Source organism: Pogoniulus pusillus, chromosome Z (genome assembly GCF_015220805.1).
Source record: "Pogoniulus pusillus isolate bPogPus1 chromosome Z, bPogPus1.pri, whole genome shotgun sequence".
In the NCBI taxonomy this organism is placed as follows: Eukaryota; Metazoa; Chordata; class Aves; order Piciformes; family Lybiidae; genus Pogoniulus; species Pogoniulus pusillus.
In genome coordinates this window covers 109,359,150-109,381,441 of record NC_087309.1, presented here as the reverse complement: position 1 = coordinate 109,381,441, position 22,292 = coordinate 109,359,150, and the positions used below count along the sequence as shown (strand labels likewise).

The 22,292-nt window shown below is 47.3% G+C and overlaps 1 protein-coding gene across 5 annotated transcripts in view; it reads right to left on the bottom strand.

The window, feature by feature from the left end:
* NRG1 (neuregulin 1) overlaps positions 1-22,292 on the bottom strand; it is a 359,963-nt gene that overhangs the window by 40,652 nt on the left and 297,019 nt on the right. For all 5 annotated transcript variants that reach the window (XM_064140101.1, XM_064140102.1, XM_064140104.1 and 2 more), the window contains one exon: positions 171-300. In XM_064140101.1, the coding sequence (XP_063996171.1) occupies positions 171-300 (130 nt within the window). The remainder of the gene's footprint in view (positions 1-170; positions 301-22,292) is intronic.

Genomic DNA, 22,292 nt, shown 5'->3' with positions numbered 1-22,292 from the left:
CCGTTCCCTCCAGTGTGGAACACAGAGGTAATTCCCAGCAGGTTATTTTGACAATCACATACTTAGAACCAAAGAAATATCTAATGCCGCAAGCACAGGAGGAGAAGTTGTTCAGGGTCTCCTTTAATGAAAGAGAAAGGAATCAAAGCATTTCAGGTACCTTTCCTTACCTGCACAGGTATCGTGGTGGGTTTGGGAGGTCTTTAACCATGTAACACTCTCCCCCATTTACACAGAAGGCTTTCTGCTTTATGTCACATTTCGTGAGGTGACTTGTTCCAGTTGTAGAGGTGGAAGTGGCTGGAAAAGGCAAGAGTGAAAAACAGGTCAGGATGGCTTAGTTTGGATTCCTGGATGGTTAAGTGTACTTGCATGAGAGGTAAGAAGTAGAGACAGGAATCATAGAATCATAGAATGGTTTAAGGTGGAAGCGACCTCAAAGGTCATCCAGTTGCAACCTCCTGCCAAAGACAGGGACACCTCCTACTAGAAAAGGTCACTCAAGGCCTCGTCCAACTTGGCCTTGAACACCTCCAGGCAGGGAGTAGCCACAACCTCCCTGGGCAACCTGTGCCAGTGTCTCACCACCCTCACTGCAAAGAACCCTTCCCTAACATCCAGTTTCAATCTCCCCTCTGCCACTTCAAACCCATTCCTCCTCCTCCTTCTCTCACTACCAGACCTTGTAAATAGTCCCTCTCCAGCCCTCCTGTAGCCCCCTTCAGATACTGAAAGGCCACTGCAAGGTCTTCTGGAAGCCTTCTCTTCTCCAGGCTGCAGAATCCCAACTCTTGTAGCCTGTCCTCATAGCAGAGCTGCTGCAGCCCTCTGAACATCCTCTTGGCCCTCCTCTGGACTCACTCTAACAGTTCCATGTCTGTCTGCTACTGTCACAAACACTAATTATAGAATCAGCCAGACTGGAAGAGACCTCCAAGGTCATCCAGTCCAATCTTTCACCCAGCCCTAGCCAATCAACTATCTGACCTTGTATTCTGTTGATTGGCATGAGGAGTGGAATCTAAATGCATCACCTGGGAGATACACTCCTCCAAACCCAGCCTAGGAGGAGGAAAGGAGAATTTCACTCACCCCTGTGCTTCAGGTGACCTTAAAGTTCTGCAGCTGATGCATTTCACTAAAAATGTGGCATTTATGTGCAGCTACTGACATTACATCAATTACATTCAAGTGATTTTGGGATGTGAGAACCATTACAAGCTGCTGCCCACTAAAATGGGGCCCTAAATGTAACTTCTTCATGGCGTTGCCTTGAGGTATGTGGTTTTTAGTGGAGTTTAGCCTGAGACCTCCTGCAGATGCAATCCCTTGGGTCTGAAAAGCCCCAATCCCAGCCCTTGCTTTATTCCCAGGAGAGAGGGCGACTGGCTCAGTGCTGAATGGCTCTTGACCTGCTCATAAACAAAAACTGAGGCCGCTCTGGTTTGATCTATATAGGGAGGGAGAGGATAGGAGGGCCTGGATGAATTGTCCTTGTGTGCACAAGGATCATCCAGTTCAATCCCCCTGCCATGGGTAGGGACACCTCACACTACATCAGGCTGGCCACAGCCTCAGCCAGCCTGCCCTTAAACACCTCCAGGCATGAGGCTTCCACCACCTGCCTGGGCAACCCCTTCCAGGCTCTCACCACACTCATGCTGAAGAACTTCTTCCAAACATCCAGTCTGAATCTACCCATTTCTAGTTTTGTTCCACTCCCACCAGTCCTATCACTACCTGACAGCCTAATAAGTCCCTCCCCAGCTTTCTTGTAGCCCCTTTAAGATACAGAAAGGTCACAATAAGGTGACCTCAGAACTTTCTTTTCTCCAGACTGAACAGCCCCAACTCCTTCAGTGTCTCCTCACAGCAGAGCAGCTCCAGTCCTCTGATCATCCTTGTGGCCCTTCTCTGGACGCCTTCCAGGACCTCCATATCCCTCTTATAGCAGGGGCTCCAGAACTGGATGCAGTACTGAGCTGTACATGGTCTCCAGCACATACAGAGAGCATCTCAGCTTATCCCCACAATGGGTGGGATAAACAATCTCTCTGATGGTGTCTATCTCCCTACACTCAATACACAGCAAGGTTTAAGCACTTGAGATGATGCCCCTGATTGTTTTAGTGGATATAAAGTGGAGAATATTCCCAAATGTTGATTAAGGTTTTTTGTTTTTTTGTGAGGCCACTTTCAGAAATGCAGAAGTAGGAAATTATGTTGTACTGCTGAACAAACCCCAGTATTGTTGTTTCTACAAGACAGCTTCTGCCCTGAGGTGGGACAATGCTTTTTAATCTACTGATAGATACCACTGGAGCTGAGTAGAAAGCAGCATGCAAAAGCTGTCTGATAATCAAAGCCTTTCCTAACACGAAAGCACCCAGGGGACAGGTTTACAGTGCATACAAGTCAAGCATTTCCTACACACACTGAATCCAAACAAAACATGGTGGTGGGGATTTTTTTTGCATGTTGTCTAACAACAAATGCCACCTATATGTCTACATTGAGTTTTTCTTTCTGAGAAGAAGGATGAAGTAATCTCTGCTGCATGAGTTTCCCACCATCTTCTAAGAAAAAGTGCCTTTCTAAAACTCAGCTCTTGGCAGAACAGGCCACCTGGGCTCAAATCATGACTGTGGCTTTGGCTGTCTTGTTTCAGTGAAGAGTGAGGCAGAGATTGGAATTTGGCAGAATCACAGAATGTCAGGGGCTGGAAGGAACCTCAAAAGCTCTTCCAGTCCAACCCCTCTGCCAGAGCAGGATCTCCTATACCAGATCATGCCGGAACACATCCAGGTAGGGTTTGAATATCTTCAGAGAGGGAGACTCTACAACCACCCTGGGCAGCCTGTTCCAGTCTTATGTCACACCCACAGGCAAAAAAATTCCTTCTCATGTTTCCATGGCACTTCCTATACCTCAGCTTCTACCCATTGCCCCTTGCCCTGTCATTGAGCATCACCCAGCAGAGCCTGGCTCCAGCATCCTGCCACTCACTCTGTACATACTGATAAGCATTGATGAGGTCACCTCTCAGTGTCCTCTCCAAGCAGCACAGCCCCAGCTCCCTCAGGCTCTCCTTGTAACAGAGATGTTCCATTCCTTTTGTCATCTTTGTGGCTCTGTGCTGGACTCTCTTCAGCAGTTCTATGTCCCTCTTGAACTGGGAGACCCAGAACTGGACACAGTACTCCAGACGCAGCCTCTTTAAGTCCCTCTTTTTAACTCCATTAAAATTCTATCTGCCTGAACAGCTAAGGTCTCTCACAGGGATTCCTTCCTTTGCCATTAATCACATGCTGGCTTCTCTCTCTCTCTGTCCAAGATGCCCTACTTACCTGCAGTGCCCTCCTCCAACAGGCCATGTAAAGCCCTTCTGTGACCTTTTCCAAATCTTAAGCTCCCTCTTGTTTCTCACTGCCACATCTACCTACTGTGTCACATCTCCCTAGTTCCTGGTCTTGACTGGGGCCTCTAAGTGGAGTGCTGATTCCTTGTAATAACACATTCCATTCTCCTGGCCTCTCAAAGCATGATTTATAACCTCTTGGACCAGAAGAAAATTTATGCCACGTCTGGAGGCAGGAAAAGGGGTCATGTTTTAAGAGTAGTCTGACACTCTTTCAGCCAGCACCAATCCAAACAGGACTTTGCATCTAATGTTGACAACAGACTGGCCAACAGATTGCCATCAGCTCAATGGTGAAGCGTTTGCTACACTTGATCTCAGTGGGTTGATCACCACCCTTGGCATGAATTCCAGTACAGGGAGATGTGCCCTTTGGAAGAGCCTGTTCTTCACTGGCTTGAAGGAAGTCAGGATTTTTTAGTCCTAAGGAGATTCCTGACATGACAGGCTGCAGCATACCACACATACCATTTTTCACATACCATATGTGAAAAATGTGGGTGACTGAATCACATCTGCGTAGTTATAGAATCATAGAATCATGGAATCAAAGAATCAGTCAGTGTTGGAAGGGACTATGAGCATCACCCAGTTCCAATCCCTCCCTGCCATGGGCAGGGACATCTCACACTATATCAAACTGTGCAGAGCCTCATCCAGACTGCACTTAAACACCTCCAGGCATGAGGCTTCCACCACCTCCCTGGGCAACCCCTTCCAGGCTCTTACCACCCTCATACTGAAGAACTTCTTCCAAACATCCAGTTTGAATCTACTAATTTCTAGCTTTGTTCCACTCCCACCAGTCTTTTCACTACCTGACAGCCTAACAAGTCCCTCCCCAGCTTTCTTGTAGCCCCGTTAAGATACAGAAAGGTCACAATAAGGTTAACTCAAAGCCTTCTCTCCAGACTGAACAGCCCCAACTCCTTCATTCTCTTCTCATAGCAGAGCAGCTCCAGGCCTCTGATCATCCTTGTGGCCCTTCTCTGGACACCTTCCAGCACCTCCATATCCCTCTTGTCCCAGGGGCTCCAGAACTGGACACAGTACTCCTCCAGGTGAGGTCTCACCAGTGTGGAATAGAGGGGAAGGATCATTTCCCTTGCCCTGCTGACCACACTTCTCTTGCTGCAGCCCAGGCTCTGGTCATGTACATTTGTGAAGCCTTCATGAGTCTTACCAGGTAGACTCACTGCTAAGCTTATCTCTGCGGCAGTTCAAGGCAAGGTTGGATGTGGCACTTGGTGCCATGGTCTAGCCTTGGGCACTGTGGTAAAGGGTTGGACTTGATGATCTGTGAGGTCTCTTCCAACCTTGGTGATACTGTGATACTGTGATACTGTGATATCCTATGCACCATAGTATCCTTTTACCATATTAGAAAACTTCATCCTGAAAGTGAGATGAGCATTCTGAGGATATCCTTGAGCTCACAAAGCTAATGTATTAAGCTGGAAGGGAGAGCCTGTAGTATTTCTGACAAAAAATAAAGCTTTGTTACACTGCTGGCTAATGGAATATTATAAATTGGATCACAAATGGAGATCAACCAGGATAGAAGCTATCCATAATTATTTTCATTATCTTGCTTGTGCCCAGCTGGCCAAGAAGGCCAGTGCCATCCTGGCCTGGATTAAGAAGAATGTGGACAGCAGGACCAGAGTCCTTCTGCCTCTGTACTCAGCACTGGTTAAGCCATGCCTTGGGTCCTGCGTCCAGTTCTGGGGCCCTCAATTTAAGAGAGATGTTGAGGTGCTGGAATGTGTCCAGGGAAGATCACCAAGGTGGTGAGGGGCCTGGAGCACAGCCCTGTGAGGAGAGGCTGAGGGAGCTGAGGGTGTGCAGCCTGGAGAAGAGGAGGCTCATTGGGGACCTCATTGCTGTCTACAGCTACTGGAAGGGAGGTTGTAGCCAAGTGGGGTTGGTCTCTTCTGCCAGGCAAGCAGGGATAGAACAAGAAGACACAGCCTCAAGCTGTGCCAGGGCAGGTTCAGGCTGGAGGTTAGGAAATTCTTCACAGCAAGAGTGATTTGCACTGGAATGGGCTGCCCAGGGAGGTAGTGGAGTCCCCATCTCTGGAAGTGCTTAAGAGCAGGCTGGATGAGGCACTTAGTGCCATGGTTTGGTTATTGAGAAGGTGTTAGGTTGGACTCGACGATCTCAAAGGTCTTTTCCAACCTGGTTAGTTCTGTGTGATTCTGCGATTGAAGCAGTAGCTCAATTAAAATCAGATCTCCATGGAGCTTCAAAACAACAGTTACTTTCCAGCTGATGGAAGCAAGCTTTGGATAGCAGCAAGCACTCTGAACATACTACCAGAGGCAGGAATAATCTGCAGCTCTCAGAGAAATGTTGTGATGCAACAGCTTTACGCATATTTGTGAGGAGGGCTTCTGCCCACGCTTTTGGCATCACACGTTCAAAACGATTGTATGAACCTTGTGTGAGAGTTTTCTGATCCACTGGCAGGTAGCTGCAATCTGCCTGAGCTTAGTAACTCTGTGAAGTGAGAGGAAAGGGGGTGGGGAGGGTGGAGGGGGAATCCTCTGGTGAGCTAATTGTGGTATTAATACTCCTTTGTAAGGGATGCATAGTTTTTATGGCACACGTCCAGCCTTCAGTGCACGGACTGTTAAGTCTGCTTTGCAAATTGAGTACAAGAAACACTAACTATGGTTTTGGGTTTCACTTAAAGCCTCATAATGGAAGAAATAGGGTGCTGGGGAGCAGGTGTTCATCACACAGCTCATAACATGCCCCCAAACACTGCCTGTCCGTACATCCTCTGGCAGACGTGGGGATAACAGTGGGAACGACCATCAGTGGTGAGGCAAAGCACAGCTATAGATCCATGTATCTGTGCAGCATTCCTTATGCACCTAGTAGAAATTCATACTGCCTTTTCTTTCTACAAGGTTTTTGTCAGCTGTATAAGCTCAGGACGGTAGAGGTGGTTTGTCCTATACTCCTATATACCAAACCCCCAGCTTAGTGAAAGGACTGAATTACATGCTGTAACAGCATTTGAAAATACCATGCAGGAGAAAACATCTTATATAGGCTGGATGTTAGGAGGAAGTTCTTCACAGAGAGAGTGATTTCCCATTGGAATGGGCTGCCCGGGGAGGTGGTGGAGGCACCGTCCCTGGAGGTGTTCAAGAAAAGCCTGTATGAGGCACTTAGTGCCATGGTCTGGTTGACTGGCTAGGGCTGGGTGCTAGGTTGGAGTGGATGATCTTGGAGGTCTCTTCCAACCTGGTTGATTCTACGATTCTATGATTCTTTCCCCCAGCCTGTTTTTAAGTGCAGAAACATCACTTTTAAAAAGCCATTGCAGGCAACATGAACAAAGTCCCTACTAAAGCAAATAACTATGTGGCACTGAAAAAACAACAACCCACAATGAGATTTGCTCCCATTTCCAGGAGCCATTGACAAGGAGACAAAATAGTAGCTATTGCCACTTCCAAAATCTGCTCTCTGAACCATGAATTACTTCTGTAAAGCTACATTAGGATCATTCCATGTCAAGCAGACATAACTTCATGTAATTTTGAGCTCCCCTGGAAAATTCCTGACCCTTTTTTGTGCTCAAAACAAAAAAGGTGGCGTCTCTTTCCTTTTCTTGTTTCCTAGAGAAGAAAACCCAAACAACCAACTCTTGAAGTTTAGTGGCTACATTGGTAAGGCTGCCTGATGAGAGGAGCCCCAAGGTACAGCCTGAGCAGGATTGACTTTGCAGGACAGCATCTGTGTCTGTTTGAAATGAGCTCCTGCAAAGCTGGTGTAAAATCAGAGGACATGCTCAGCGTTGTGCAAGGTGAGTAGTGAGCTGGGGACAAAGTCAAGTGGCTGCTACAGCATACAGGAGGGCTTGCATTCCCACTGGATGCAAATGCAACACCTTATTGCACTGCAACTGGAAACCTTTACAGTTTGCTTTTGTGAACCAAAAAAGACTTCTGTTTGGTGAGAAACTAAAGCTTTTTCCATCGCAGCCATGTGTCCTGCTTTGAAACCACACTACTTGACAAGAATAAGATCATGGTTTGAGTTGAACCTCTGCTGCTATCCACACCATGCTGCAGATATGCCAGCTGCAAAACCAGAAGTGCTAACTGGAGGAAAGTATTATGGGGCTCAATGTTCAGACTGCAACATGAGAGGCTTCCTGTTCTGGTCACTGCTTCTGGGTTCCAGCTTCTTCAGTGTTGTTTTTTTCTACTGGGATGGTTGCAGGACAAGGAGGAATGGGGAAGTAATTCTCTGGCTTGGGCTTTTGACTTGCTTGCTTCTGCTTGCTGCAGCTTAGCACCATGCTTCTTCTGCAACTAGGCTAAGGTAATCTTGCATTTTGTACTATGTCCATCTGATTTTTATCAGAAAACTCTACTTTTATTTCACTTTTTTTGTTTCAATCTTGGGCTTTTGGGTGTTACTTTTCCCTCACTTCTGTGGTGGAAAAATAGCCAGCCTAACTCGCTGCTTCAGTTTGACTCATTTCGTCCTCATTCAAATGCTGGAAGGTGTCCAGAGAAGGGCAACAAAGCTGGTGAGGGGCCTGGAACACAGCCCTGTGAGGAGAGGCTGAGGGAGCTGGAGGTGTGCAGCCTGGAGAAGAGGAGGCTCAGGGGTGACATCATTGTTGTCTACAGCTACCTGAAGGGACATTGTAGCCAGGTGGGGGGTGGCCTTTTCTTCCAGACAACCAGCAATAGAACAGGGGAACACAGTCTCGGGTTGTGCCGGGGGAGGTCTGGGGCGGATGTTGGGAGGAAGTTGTTGGCGGAGAGAGTGATTGGTGTTGGAGTGGGCTGCCCAGGGAGGTGGTGGAGTTGCTGTCCCTGGAGGTGTTGAGGAGAGGCCAGGATGAGGCACTTGTTGCCATGGTCTGGTTGACTGGATGGGGCTGGGTGCTAGGTTGGACTGGATGATCTTCGAGGTCTCTTCCAACCTGGTTGATCCTATAAGACTGAACCACTGGGGAAAGCCAGATTCAGGATAAGGCTTGAGTAAACCCTGTTTGCAACTTGTGTCAATGGAAAAAGAAGGGATGGACAAGGAGTGAGGCAAAGGCAGACTGAGAGGAGTGGGAGAAAGAATACACAGAAGTGGGCTTTGGCGGGCATGAAGTGTGTGGCCCTTGAAAAAAGTGAGCTTTGCTAGCTCACATTCCCTGACTTGAAGCTCATTCATTTCTTTAAAAGCACAATCCAATTTCCTCTTAACTTGCTGAAGGACAGTTTAAAGATGTCCAGTTCTGATCTAAAAGGTAGATTAATTTCTTGTATAACCTTGACTGTAGCATTCTGTAGGACATGTAGCAGCTGTAGGTGCTATGCTTTTGTTAAACTGCCTGTTTTTGTTCCCAATGAGGACTGAGCCTCTTCAACTCATTCCAGCTTCCCCAGTAAGCCTGATTTGCAAAGTACTTGCACTGCAGAAAGTACTCGGCAAGCACTTGAAACTACAGAAAGCCTTAGCATTTCTGTATTGTACTAAATGAGGGAAACTGCTGGTTCCAGGGCAACTGTGGGCAGTAAAAGCTATATGGGGGTACCACCAAGGAGAACAGAAGCCAAAAGCCTGAGAGATCTCAGAACAGACAAGCTCAGCATGAGTTGGCAGTGTGAATGTAGCCCAGACAGCAACCATGTGCTGGGCTGCAGCAGGAGCAGTGTGGCAGGCAGGGCAAGGGAGGGGATTCTGCCCCTTTACTCTGCTCTCCTCAGACCCCATCTGGAGTACTGTGTGCAGTTCTGGAGCCCCTAACAAAAGCAGGGCATGAAACTGTTGGAGTGAGTTCAGAGGAGGCCACCAAGGTGCTCAGAGGGCTGCAGCAGCTCTGCTATAAGGACAGGCTACAAGAGTTGGGGCTCTGCAGCCTGGAGAAGAGAAGGCTTCCAGAGAACTTGGAGTGGCCTTCCAGTATCTGAAGGGGGCTCCAGGAGGGCTGGGGAGGGACTATTGACAAGGCTTTGTAACGACAGGATGAGGAGAAATTGGTTTAAACTGTCAAAGGGGAGATTGAAACTAAATGTTAAGAAAGAGTTCTTTGCAGTGAGGGTGGTGAGACACTGGCACATGTTGCCCAGGGAGGTTGTGGCTGCTCCCTGCCTGAAGGTGTTCAAGGCTGGACTGGATGAGGCCTTGAGAGACCTGTTGTAGTGGGAAGTGCCCCTGCCTGTGGCAGGGGGTTGGAACTGGATGAGCTTTGATGTCACTTCCAACCTAAACCATTCTATGATTCTATTTCACCAGGTGTACACAAGGCTGAATTCCACATCCTTCAAACTTAATGACTCCAGAGCTGAAACTGCACCCACGCAGCTCTGAGCATACCAAAGATTTAATAATACCCTCACCAACACCAATAAATGAACCTCAGACAAAAAAAAACCAAACCAAACTTCAAATATCTACAGGAGAGATCTATGGAGTATTCCTTTGGAGCCACTCAGAATTTTTCACTTTGCATTTAGTGACAGAATACTGCCAAACTGACTCTTCAGTGTAGTCCTATCCTTTACTTCAGCCTCTGTCTTCACAAATAACCTACATGCAGTGTAAAATACTCCTGAGACCTTCACATGGGAAAGTGTCAGGGACATGCTCTTTTGTCAGTGGCTGGAATTAAATGCTCACAAATTAGTGGAACTACTCTCTGGCCCTCAAACAGTGCTTTCTCACTTTGGCACTATCATTACAAAGATCAGGGCCAGCAAGAAGGAAACAGGAAATCACTGGGTCTGCAAGATAGAAACTGCAGGAAAAGACTGAGAGCACATAAACTCTCGTTGAACCACGGCGGTGTGCCGCTCTTCCCACCATGACATGGGCTCAGTGGCAGTTTCCCCTCCCAAATCCAACCTTAGCAAAGCAAAGGAAAGGGGAAAAAAAAAAAAAGAAAGGAAAAAAAAAAGTCAACACACACACACAAAACGACAAAGAGAAGAAAAAGAGAAGAAAGAGAAGAAAAAAAGAAAAAAGAAAAACAAAGGACAGATGCTTCAGCTCCCTGCTCCACCCGATCGCTTCCTCCCTGATAGGCCAACAGGCTGACCTAGTTGGCAGGCATGTGGCAGTGAGACCTGCACAGCATCTGGCTCACCACAAAGGGTCAAGAGGTGACACATGCTAAAGACAGCCTGGCCGGGAACAGTTTTTGTTTTCTTCGTTTAAGTTTGAGACAGGAGGAAATATGAGCATGGACAACACACAGGTTGTGGGTCGCTGGCGAGGAAATGCAGCTACTGTTTGCAAGCAGTAGGATTTTCAGGGAAACAAGGAGGGCATCATGGGTTGTGGCAGAGTGCACAAATGCATGGGCAGACCTGGTTGAGGTTTGGCTTTGAGACAAGGCACACTTTCCCATTTCCATGAAAGATGTCAGCTTTCACTTCAGGGTGATGTGATAAGCTCGCCTGCAAAAAAGTCTGCAAAGGCCTTTAGAAAACATTCTCCACCTGGTGAGGGGAGATGTGAATGGAAAAACACAAGGCAGTGACAGCCCAGTGGGTCCCTAGAGGAAAAAATGTGTGTGTGGTGGGGAAGGGCAGCAAAAAAAAAAAAACAAGACAAAACAGGAAGAAAGAAAGAAAGAAAGAGAGAGGGAAAGAAAGAGAGAGGGAAAGAAAGAGAGAGGGAAAGAAAGAAAGAAAGAAAGAAAGAAAGAAAGAAAGAAAGAAAGAAAGAAAGAAAGAAAGAAAGAAAGAAAGAAAGAAAGAGAGAGAGAAAGAGAGAGAGAGAAAGAAAGAAAGAAAGAGAGAAAGAGCGAGAAAAAGAGAGAAAGAGAGAGAGAAAGAGAAAGAGAGAAAGAAAGAAAGAAAGAAAGAAAGAAAGAAAGAAAGAGAAAGAGAAAGAGAGAAAGAAAGAAAAAGAGAAAGAGTGAGAAAAAGAGAGAAAGAAAGAAAGAAAGAAAGAAAGAAAGAAAGAAAGAAAGAAAGAAAGAAAGAAAGAGAAAGAGAGAAAGATAGAAAGAAAGAAAGAAAGAAAGAAAGAGAAAGAGAGAAAGATAGAAAGAAAGAAAGTGAGAAAGCGAGAGAAAAGAAAGAAAGAAAGAAAGAAAGAAAGAAAGAAAGAAAGAAAGAAAGAAAGAAAGAAAGAAAGAAAGAAAGAAAGAGAAAGGAAGAAAGAAAGAAAGAGAAAGGAAGGAAGGAAGGAAGGAAGGAAGGAAGGAAGGAAGGAAGGAAGGAAGGAAGGAAGGAAGGAAGGAAGGAAGGAAGGAAGGAAGAAGGAAGGAAGGAAGAAAAAGAAAGCAAGCGAGAAAGAGAGAGGTAGAAAGAAAGAAAGAAAGAAAGAAAGAAAGAAAGAAAGAAAGAAAGAAAGAAAGAAAGAAAGAAAGAAAGAAAGAGAGAAAGAGAGAAAGAGAGAAAGAGAGAAAGAGAGAAAGAGAGAAAGAAAGAGAGAAAGAGAGAAAGAAAGAAAGAAAGAAAGAAAGAAAGAAAGAAAGAAAGAAAGAAAGAAAGAAAGAAAGAAAGAAAGAGAAAGGAAGAAAGAAAGAAAGAGAAAGGAAGGAAGGAAGGAAGGAAGGAAGGAAGGAAGGAAGGAAGGAAGGAAGGAAGGAAGGAAGGAAGGAAGGAAGGAAGGAAGGAAGGAAGGAAGGAAGGAGGAAAAAGAAAGCAAGCGAGAAAGAGAGAGGGAGAAAGAAAGAAAGAAAGAAAGAAAGAAAGAAAGAAAGAAAGAAAGAAAGAAAGAAAGAAAGAAAGAAAGAAAGAAAGAAAGAAAGAAAGAAAGAAAGAAAGAAAGAAAGAAAGAAAGAAAGAAAGAAAGAAAGAAAGAAAGAAAATAAAGGAGGTTTAGAGGAAATCAGTACAAATGGAACCAGTGCAGGAAAAACAGGTATAAGCTAAAATGCTACAATGACATGACAGATAGGAAAATGCCTTTTACTACTGAGGGGCTCCCAAACAGCCTTGAAAATAACAGGAATGGACGGGAGGGTCTGAAAAATGTATAGGGCTAGATTAAAGCAGACAGCAGATAAGGAGCTGAATGTGAATGCCACCACACAGTGAACTTTATCCAACGTGGAGTCCTTCACTGTGCTGGAGAACGTCTCACCATGCAGAAAAGTGTGGGCAGCCAGATAAACTCTAGGAAAGGCTTCCTGGCTCACTTTACTTCAGGGGCTACACTTGGCTCTTTTCCATGCTTGCTGTGCAGCAAGGTGAGGTAAATAACTCACTGGGCTGGAAATTCATAACAGGATGAGAGCCCAAGTAAAGCAATTCATAGTGATTCCAAGCTGTGTGGCACATTCAACTTGCTAGAGGGCAGGGATACATCCAGAGGGACCTGGACAGGCTGGAGAGGTAGGCTCAGACCAACCTCATGGAATTCAACAAGGCCAAGTGTTAAGTTCCTCCTGCACCTGGGTCAGTGCAATCCAAAGCACAACTCCATCCAGGCTGGATAGCAAGTGGCTGAGAGCAGCCCTGAGGAACAGGACCTGGGGGTCTGGGCTGATGAAAAGCTCAACAAGAGCCAGAAGTGTGAATGCAACCCAGACAGCAACTGTGTCTGATTTTGCAAGGCACCTTCATCAACATCCTCATGAGGGACACTGATGAGGGGACAAAATCTGCTTGGCAAGTTTGCTGATAACACCAGACTGAGAGGCTTGGCTGACACACTTGGAGACTGTGTGGCCATTCAGTGAGACCTGGACAGACCGAGCTGGGCAGAGAGGAACCAAATGAGGTTCAGTAAGAATAAGCGCAGGGTCCTGCACCTGGGAAGGAATAATAAACTGCAGCAGTACAGGCTGGGAGGTGATCTGCTGGAGAGCAGTCCTGTGGAGAAGGACCTGGGAGTGTTGGTGGACAAGAAGCTCTCCATGGGACTGCAATGTGCCCTTGTGATCAAGGGGGCCAATGGGATCCGGGGGGGTAATAAGAGGAGTGTGTCCAGCAGATCCAGGGAGATTCTCCTCCCCATCCACTCTGCCCTGCAGAGACCACACCTGGAATACTGCCTTCAGTTTTGGGCTCCCCAGTTGAGGAGGGTCAGGGATCTGCTGGATAGAGTCCAAGGGAGGGCTGTGAAGATGCTGAAGGGACTGGAGCAGTGCCCTGTGAGGAGAGGCTGAGGGACCTGGGGCTGTTTGGTCTAGTGAAGAGAAGACTGCGAGGGGATCTGATCAATGCTTATAAATATCTGAGGGCTGGGGGTCAAGAGGGAGGAGACAAACTCTTCTCAGTTGTGTCCTGTGTTAGGACAAGGGGCAATGGGTATGAACTACAGCACAGGAGTTCCACCTCAACATAAGGGAGAACGTCTTGACTGTCAGGGTCACAGAGCACTGGCACAGGCTGCCCAGAGAGGTTGTGGAGTCTCCTTCTCTGAAGCCTTTCAAGGCCTGTCTGGATGTGTTGCTGTGTGACCTATGCTAGATTGTATGGTCCTGCTCTGGCAGGGGGGTTGGACTCGATGATCTGTGGATGTCTCTTCCAACCTCTAACACCCTGTGAAGGCAGCACTAATACAAATAGCAGCACTTTTGCACGGAACACCAACTGTAGCCAATTGTTTTAACTCCTAAAGACTTCTAATTAAAAAAAAAAAAAAGGAAAAAAAAATCCAAACAGACCTGAAGGGCAAACACACAAAGACTACAGAGACAATGAAGACCTGAAAGGAGGTTGTATCCAGGTAGGGGTTGGTTTCTTCTCCCAGGCAACCAGCAACAGAACAAGAGGACATACTCTCAAGTTGTGCTGGGGGCGGTACAGGCTGGATATTTGAAGAAGTTCTTCAAAGAGAGAGTGATTAGTACTGGGAATGGGCTGCCCAGGGAGGTGGTGGAGTTGCCATCCCTGGAGGTGTTGAAGACAAGACTGGGTGAGGCACTTAGTGCCATGGTCTAGTTGATAGGATAGGGCTGGGTGCTAGGTTGGAGTGGATGATCTTGGAGGTCTCTTCCAACCTGGTTGATTCTATGAGTCTATGGTCACTGTCCATCAAGGAACTGTTCAGAGACAAGCTGTTACACTACATGCCTGACAGCTGCCCAAATCCAACTGCTTGTTTGGTAAGGCAGTAAGCTCCCTGAAGCAGCAAGGGCAGCTGTTTTCACAGTGCACTGGGATCCAAGAATTGGATTTCCCCCCCACCTCTTCAGTCCACACCTGACACTCTCTGTCATGGTCGATAAGGTGGTTCATTAGAGCTGCATGTGCATGAAAGTAATAAAAGAGCCCCCTAAATGTCATTTAGTGCAGTTAGTCTAAGTTCAGGTAGCAGGGATGATAAGCATTGCTGTGGTGGAGGTTTCTGTTACAGAGTCCACTTGGTAATAACTATTTTGCCTGAAGTGGGTGCGTAATGATACTGACATAATTTCTTAACACTGTTACTTGGCATAACTATTTCCTTGTCCTTACTGAGAACTAAAACACTTCCATCTCATTGTAATACAGTTGGTCAAAATCTCTTCTTCTTCCTCTATCCTTTGAAGAAATGTTTTTAATTAATTCCAAGTATCCAAATAGACTTTTGCAGCTAAGTGCCAAACCACTTCTCACTTCTTCAGTCCTATCCTCTCACAAAGATGCAGGGATAAAAGAACACTATAATAAAGACCACTATAATAAAGACTACTATTATGAACACTATTCAACAGCTTGTGAAAGAAGCATGCAGGCTTTCTATTACAAATGACATACAAATGATAAACAATTTGTCTGAAGTCCACTTGATAACCTTCCTCAGGAACCCTACTTCAGGAAAGCATTTCATCAAGAACATACTTAAAACTGAGCAGATAAGCCTCTCTCTAAAAGTTCAAGATAGAGTGCAGCCATGTTCATTTCCAAGTTTTTCTTTGGTGTCTTGATGAATCCTTTTTGAATTATAATGAACCTCAGCACAGTGTTTAGCTTGTTCAAAAAGAGAAGCTTGTCCACTCGTAGAATGATTTACATTGGAAAGGATCTCAAAGCTAATCCAGTTCCAACCCTCCACTACAGGCAGGGACACCTCCCACTAGAACAGGTCACTCAAGGCCTCATCCAACCAGGCCTTGAACACCTCTAGGCAGGGAGCAGCCACAGCCTCCCTGGACAACCTGTGCCAGTGTCTCACCACAATCACTGGAAAGAACTTCCTAACATCCAGTTTCAATCTCCCCTCTGCCAGTTTAAACCCATTCCTCCTCATCCTGTCATTACAAGACCTTGTCAATAGTCTGAAGGAGTTGAGGCTGTTCAGTCTGGAGAGGAAAAGGCTCCCAGGTGACCTTATTGTGACTTTTCTGTATCTTAACAAGGCTACAAGAAAGCTGGGGAGGGACTTTTTAGGCTGTCAGGTAGTGATAGGACTGGGGGGAATGGAACAAAGCTAGAAATGGGTAGATTCAGACTGGATGTTAGGAAGAAGTTCTCCAGCATGAGAGTGGTGAGAGCATGGAAGGGGTTGCCCAGGGAGGTGTTGGAAGGCTCATGCCTGGAGGTGTTTAAGGCCAGGCTGGCTGAGGCTCTGGACAGTCTGGTGTAGTGTGAGGCATCCCTGCCCATGGTAGGAAGGCTCTGTAACTAGATGATCCTTGTGGTCCCTTCCAATCCTGTCCTATTCTACGATTCTATGCTTCTATGGTTTCAAAGCACAACATCACATTAATTAAGGGTATGCTTTCTTCCCATGCCCCCATCACCAAAGCACTGAGGAGTTATCTGTTGTTTTCACAGTGCTCTTCTGCTTCATGAAGGTGGCCACAAAAAGAAGCCTCAGGAAACCTGAAGCATGAAAAGGATGTGTTAGCCCTGAAGCTGCTGTTAGCATTTTGGGCGAAGTGTAGTGTTGTAACAGGATCTGAAGAGCAGCCCTGGTTCATCTGATTGTGCTGGGGGAGATATAGTCTTGATATTAGGAGGAAGTTGTTAGCCAGAGTGATTGGCATTGGAATGGGCTGCCCAGGGAAGTGGTGGAGTCGCCATCCCTGGAGGTGTTCAAGAAAAGACTGGATGAAGCCTCCAAATTCATCCAGTCCAACCTATCCCCCAGCCCTAGCCAGTAAACTAGACCATGGCACTAAGTGCCTCATCCAGGCTTTTCTTCAACACCTCCAGGGACGGTGCCTCCACCACCTCCCTGGGCAGCCCATTCCAATGCCAATCACTCTCTCTGGCAATAACTTCCTCCTAACATCCAGCCTAGACCTCCCCCAGCACAACTTGAGACTGTGTCCCCTTGTTCTGTTGCTGGTTGCCTGGGAAAAAAAAACAACCCCACCTGGCTACAGCCTCCATTCAGGGAGTTGTAGACAGCAATGAGGTCTGCCCTGAGCCTCCTCTTCTGCAGGCTGCACACCCCCAGGATCCTCAGCCTCTCCTCACAGGGCTGTGCTCCAGGTCCCTCATCAGCCTTAGTGCCCTTCTCTGGACACCTTCCAGCACCTCAGTATCTCTCTTGAATTGAGGGGCCCAGAACTGGACACAGTACTCAAGGTGTGGACTCACCAGTGCTGAGTATGGGGGAAGAATAACCTCCCTTGTCCTACTGGCCACACTGTTCCTGATCCAGGCCAGGATGCCACTGGCCCGCCTGACCACCTGGGCACACTTCTGGCTTGGGTTCAGATACTATCTAACAGTGTCTCCAGGTCTCTTTCTGCCTGGCTGCCCTCCTGCCACTCTGTCCCCAGCCTGCTTTGCAGCTTGGGCTTGTTATGGCCAAAGTGTAGAACCCTGCACTTGGCCTTGTTAAATCTCATTCTATTGGTGTCTGCCCACCCATCCAGCCTGGCAAGGTCCCTCTGCAGGGCTCTCCAACAGATCCACACCTGCTCCTAGCTTGGTGTCACCTGCAAAGTTACTGATACTGGACCCAATCTCCTGGTCCATATCATCAACAAATCTATTGAAAAGGCTCACAAACCTCTGGGCTAAGCAGAGACCTCTAATAACAAACTGCCAAAGCACTTGAAAGTCCTGTCAAAGGAAGTACTTTCTGCATTAAGAGAGCCTTTTCTTATTTTCTTCCCTAGTTCTCAGCCTGGAGGTATGAAAGTGTGACCATTCATAGCATTGTTTGGAAATAAGCATGCATGAAATAGTACTCAGGGAAAATGGGCCAGTAAAAAGGCAAATAAGAATGGCCTGGGAAATTATATTAGTGGGGTAAAAGAGAAAGACTTCAGGTTGCCTAGCCTGAAAGAAGTTCTGATTTAGCTGTGAGATGTAGTTCTTCTGGGAATGACTCCAATAGGCTTTAAACATGGTGTTATGTCTTAGAGGCAGTTGCATTAGTGGGCTCTAGCTCACTGTTCCCCCAGTGAAGCTTGCCTGTTATTACTGCCAGCTCTGGCCAGGGCCTCTGTGAACCACCGCAGATGGCAACTGCAAATCACAGAATCACAGAATTAACCAGGTTGGAAAAGACCTTGGAGATCATCAAGTCCAAACTATCACCTAACACCTTCTGATTCACCAATTCATGACACTAAGTGCCTCATCCAGCCTCCTTTGAAACATCTCCAGAGACGGGGACTCTACCACCTCCCCAAGCAGCCCATTCCAATGCCAATCACTCTTGCTGTGATGAACTTCCTAACCTCTAGTCTAAACCTGCCCTGGCACAGCTTGAGACTGTGTCCTCTTGTTTTGTCCATGCTTGCCTGGCAGAAGAGACCAACCCCACCTGACCAACCCCACCTCCTTTCAGGTAGTTGTAGACAGCAATGAGGTCTGCCCTGAGCCTCCTCTTCTCCAAACTGTGTGTTTGGAGCTCCTTCAGCATCTCCTCACAGGGCTGTGCTCCAGTCCCCTCACCACCTTGGTGCCCTTCTCTGGACACCTTCAAGCACCTCAACATTTTTCTTAAACTGACTGCCCCAGAACTGTACAGAGGACTCAAGGTGTGGCCTGACCAGTGCTGATCATGGGGTGAAAGGACTTTCCCAATCCTGCTGGCCACACTCTTCCTGATGCAGGCCAGGATGCCATTGGCTTTCTTGTCCACCTGGGCACACTGCTGGCTCCTGTTCACCTGGCAATCAGTCCTCCCCAGCTCCTTCTCTGCCTGGCTGCTCTCCAGCCACTCTGTCCCCAGCCTGTAGTGCTGCATGGGGTTGTGGTGACCAAAGTGCAGAACCCTGCACTTGGACTTATTAAAACTCCTGGCACTGGACTATGTCCATCTGTCCAGCCTGTCCAGGTCCCTCTGCAGAGCTCTCCTGTCCTCCAACAGATCCACATATGCTCCCAACTTCGTGTTGTCTGCAAACTTACTGATGCTGGACTCAGTCCCTTCATCCAGATCATCAATGAGGATATTAAACAGGATTTGCCCCAGCACTGATCTCTGGGGGACACCACTGGACACCACTAGTGACAAAGCACTCCCTGAGGTGAAAGGTAGCTTTGTCAAGCTCCTTGTGGGAAACTGTTAGTGCCTGTGTTGCTCTGCCACCCACTTCCCATGAACTCCATCTGCTCCAAACAGTTTTGAGTTTCTTTGTATTAAAATGAAAACTCATTTCAGTAGCAAACATTTTAGAGGGCTTGTTTGAAGGGTCCTTCTTTCAGTCTACCAACCAAATCCTTGTCATTTCTCAACTGCATCACTTTCACGGCGCCCTGGAGAGTACGTTCAAGCAAAAATCTGTTCTAATTAGGACCTTGACTGTCACATCTGTCATTGCCTCCTACGAGTGACTGAGGAAACTCTCATCCACCATGTCACAAGGGAACACCTGGGGCCTGTCCTCATCATATCATTCATCTGATAGCATTATTCCCTGAATATCAGGCAGCCCAGAGGACAACTCAAAGGTTGGAAGAGAACTGTACATCCAGGCCAATGAAGCTAGGTGTGGTTTCCACTAAAACCCAGAATATGCTTGAGATGTCTCAATTATTAGGCAGATGTACCAATACTTCCCATGCTTGTTCTAAGATTAAGAACAGAGATAAATTCTTGAAAGTCTGCAGGACAGGATAGTAATTTGGCACAGATCAGTTAAAAAGGGGAAACTACTAAGTGCTTAGTGTTGCAGGTGAATATTTGACAGCAGAAGTGATGGAGCTCTCCTGAAGTTGTGGGAGATCACAGAATCACAGAATGTCAGGGGCTGGAAGGGACCTACAAAGCTCTTCCAATCTAAGCCCACTCAGAGTAGGCTGGGATCACCTAGACCAGATCACACAGGAACACATTCAGGCAAGGTTTGAATAGCTCCAGAGAGGGAGACTTCACAACCTACCTGGGCAGCCTGTTCCAGATTTCTATCACCCTCACAGGGAAAAAAAAATCCTCCCTGTTTCCATGGCACTTCCTATGCCTCAGCTTCCACCCATTGCCCCTTGTCCTGTCACCGGGCATCACCCAGCAGAGCCTGGCTCCAGCCTCCTGGCACTCACCCTGCACATATTGATAAGCATTAATGAGGTCACCTCTCAGGCTCCTCCTCTCCAAGCAGCACAGCCCCAGCTCCCTCAGGCTCTCCTCCTAACAGAGATGTTCCATTCCCTTCACCATCTTGGTGGCTCTGTGCTGGATTCTCTCAAGCAGTTCTATGTCCTTCTTAAACTGGAGGGCCCAAAACTGAACATAGTACTCCAGATGCAGCCTGACCAGGGTGGAGTAGATATAGGTCTAGGTTTTATTTATTTTAAAGTGTTGTCTTGTAGTATGAGTCAAACCAAGAAGATCAATATTCTAAGAGGCTTAAAAAAACCCAAGCCATAATCCTGAGATTAGTTTAGAGGGAGAACAGCAGGATATTAAAAAAAAAAAATCACTTAATGTTTGTATTATTTTGTTTCCCTTCAGTCTTTAAGCTTACCTTGTGCTGCAACCCCCCAAAAATTAGGTTTTCTCCTTTTTTATTCTTTTTCCCCTCCCTTTTTTCTGCTTTCAAGTGAAAGCTAAAATGTAGCTTGAAGGTAAATCAATGAATCCTGCAGGGATTCTGCCTACTTTCTGTGCTGGCAACATTGCAACAACAGTTTTACCACATAGAATCATAGAATCATAGAATCAACCAGGTTGGAAGAGACCTCCAAGATCATCCAGTCCAACCTATCCCCCAGCCCTATCCAGTCAACTAGACCATGGCACTAAGTGCCTCATCCAGGCTTTTCTTCAACACCTCCAGGGACGGTGCCTCCACCACCTCCCCGGGCAGCCCATTCCAATGCCAATCACTCTCTCTGTGAAGAATTTCTTCCTAACATCCAGCCTATACCTACCCTGGCACAACTTGAGACTGTGTCCCCTTGTTCTATTGCCTGGGAGAAGAGGCCACCCCCCACCTGGCTACAACCTCCCTTTGGGTAGTTGCAGACAGCAATGAGGTCACCCCTGAGCCTCCTCTTCTGCAGGATGCACACCCCCAGCTCCCTCAGCCTCTCCTCATAGGGTTTGTGCTCCAGGCCCCTCACCAGCTTTGTTGCCCTTCTCTGGACATGTTCTAGCACCTCAACATCTCTCTTGAATTGAGGGGCCCAGAACTGGGCACAGGACTCAAGGTGTGGCCTGACCAGTGCTGAGTACAGGGGCAGAATAACCTCCCTTGTCCTACTGGCCACACTGTTCCTGATGCAGGCCAGGATGCCATTGGCTCTCTTGGCCACCTGGGCACACAGCCTGACAAGCAACACAGTCCAGTGCAGGACTGCCACTAAATGTTGCTATCAAGGCAGCTCCAGGTATTGCTGTGGACTGCAAGGAGCACATCACCAGAGTGGGAGGGGATGAGGGCAGTAGTAACTATCTGATTTTCAACTCCTGTGGAGACAAAGCTGAGCTTTTTCACAGGACAAAAGTAGTCACTGGCTGATTCTTTGCAGGGCTGAGGAGCTAGTGGGGGAAAAGTCTTGGATGACAGCCTGGTGCGTGACGCAGTCTCCAGACTGTGCCTAGGCAGCACTGCATCTCCATGCTTCCAGAGCTGATGCTGTTGGCATGAGGCTGAAGCCAAAAGCTGCAGGGACTGCTGCCTCTGTGCTTTCTGCCATCAGACCTGCCTTGCAGCTTCCTTTATCAATCTGCACATCCAGAAAATCAGTAAGGTTCTTGGCACAAAGACCATGGTAAATCATAGAATCATAGAATAGGTCAGGGTTGGAAGGGGCCACAAGGATCATCTAGTTCCAATCCCCCTGCCATGGGCAGGGACACCCTACACTACATCAGGCTGGCCAGAGCCCTATCCATCCTGGCCTTAAACACCTCCAGGGATAGGGCCTCAACCACCTCCCTGGGCAACCCATTCCAGGCTCTCACCACTCTCATGCTGAACAACTTCCTTCTCAAGTCCAGTCTGAATCTATTAATCTCCAGCTTTGCTCCATTCCCCCTAGTCCTGTCACTACCTGATTGCCTGAAATGTCCCTCCCCATCTTTTTTGTAGGCCCCCTTCAAATACTCAAAGGCCACAAGAAGGTCACCTCAGAGCCTCCTCTTCTCCAGACTGTACAGCCCCAACTCTTTCAGTCTGTGCTCATAGCAGAGCTGCTGCAGCCCTCTGACCATGTCTGTGACCCTTCTCTGGACATGCTCCAGCATCTCCACATCCTTCTTCCAATGGGGGCTCCAGAACTGGATGCAGAACTGGTGTGGTCTCACCAGAGTGGAGTAGAGGGGGAGAATAAGCTCCCTCAACCTGCTGGCCACACTTCTCCTGATGCAGCCCAGGCTCTGGTTGGCTCTCTGGGCTGCAAGTGCACACTGCTGGCTCATGTTGAGCTTCTTGTCCACCAGCAACCCCAATTCCCTCTCCTCAGAGCTGCTCTCCAGCCAGTCACTGATGAATACAAAGTAAAACCAGCAATTCTAGCCTAAACCCACCCTGTCTTTCACAGAATGCATTTGCCCACTGGAAAATACTTAAAGGTCAGGGAAGATATGTCAAAGTCTGAGTATCTCATGA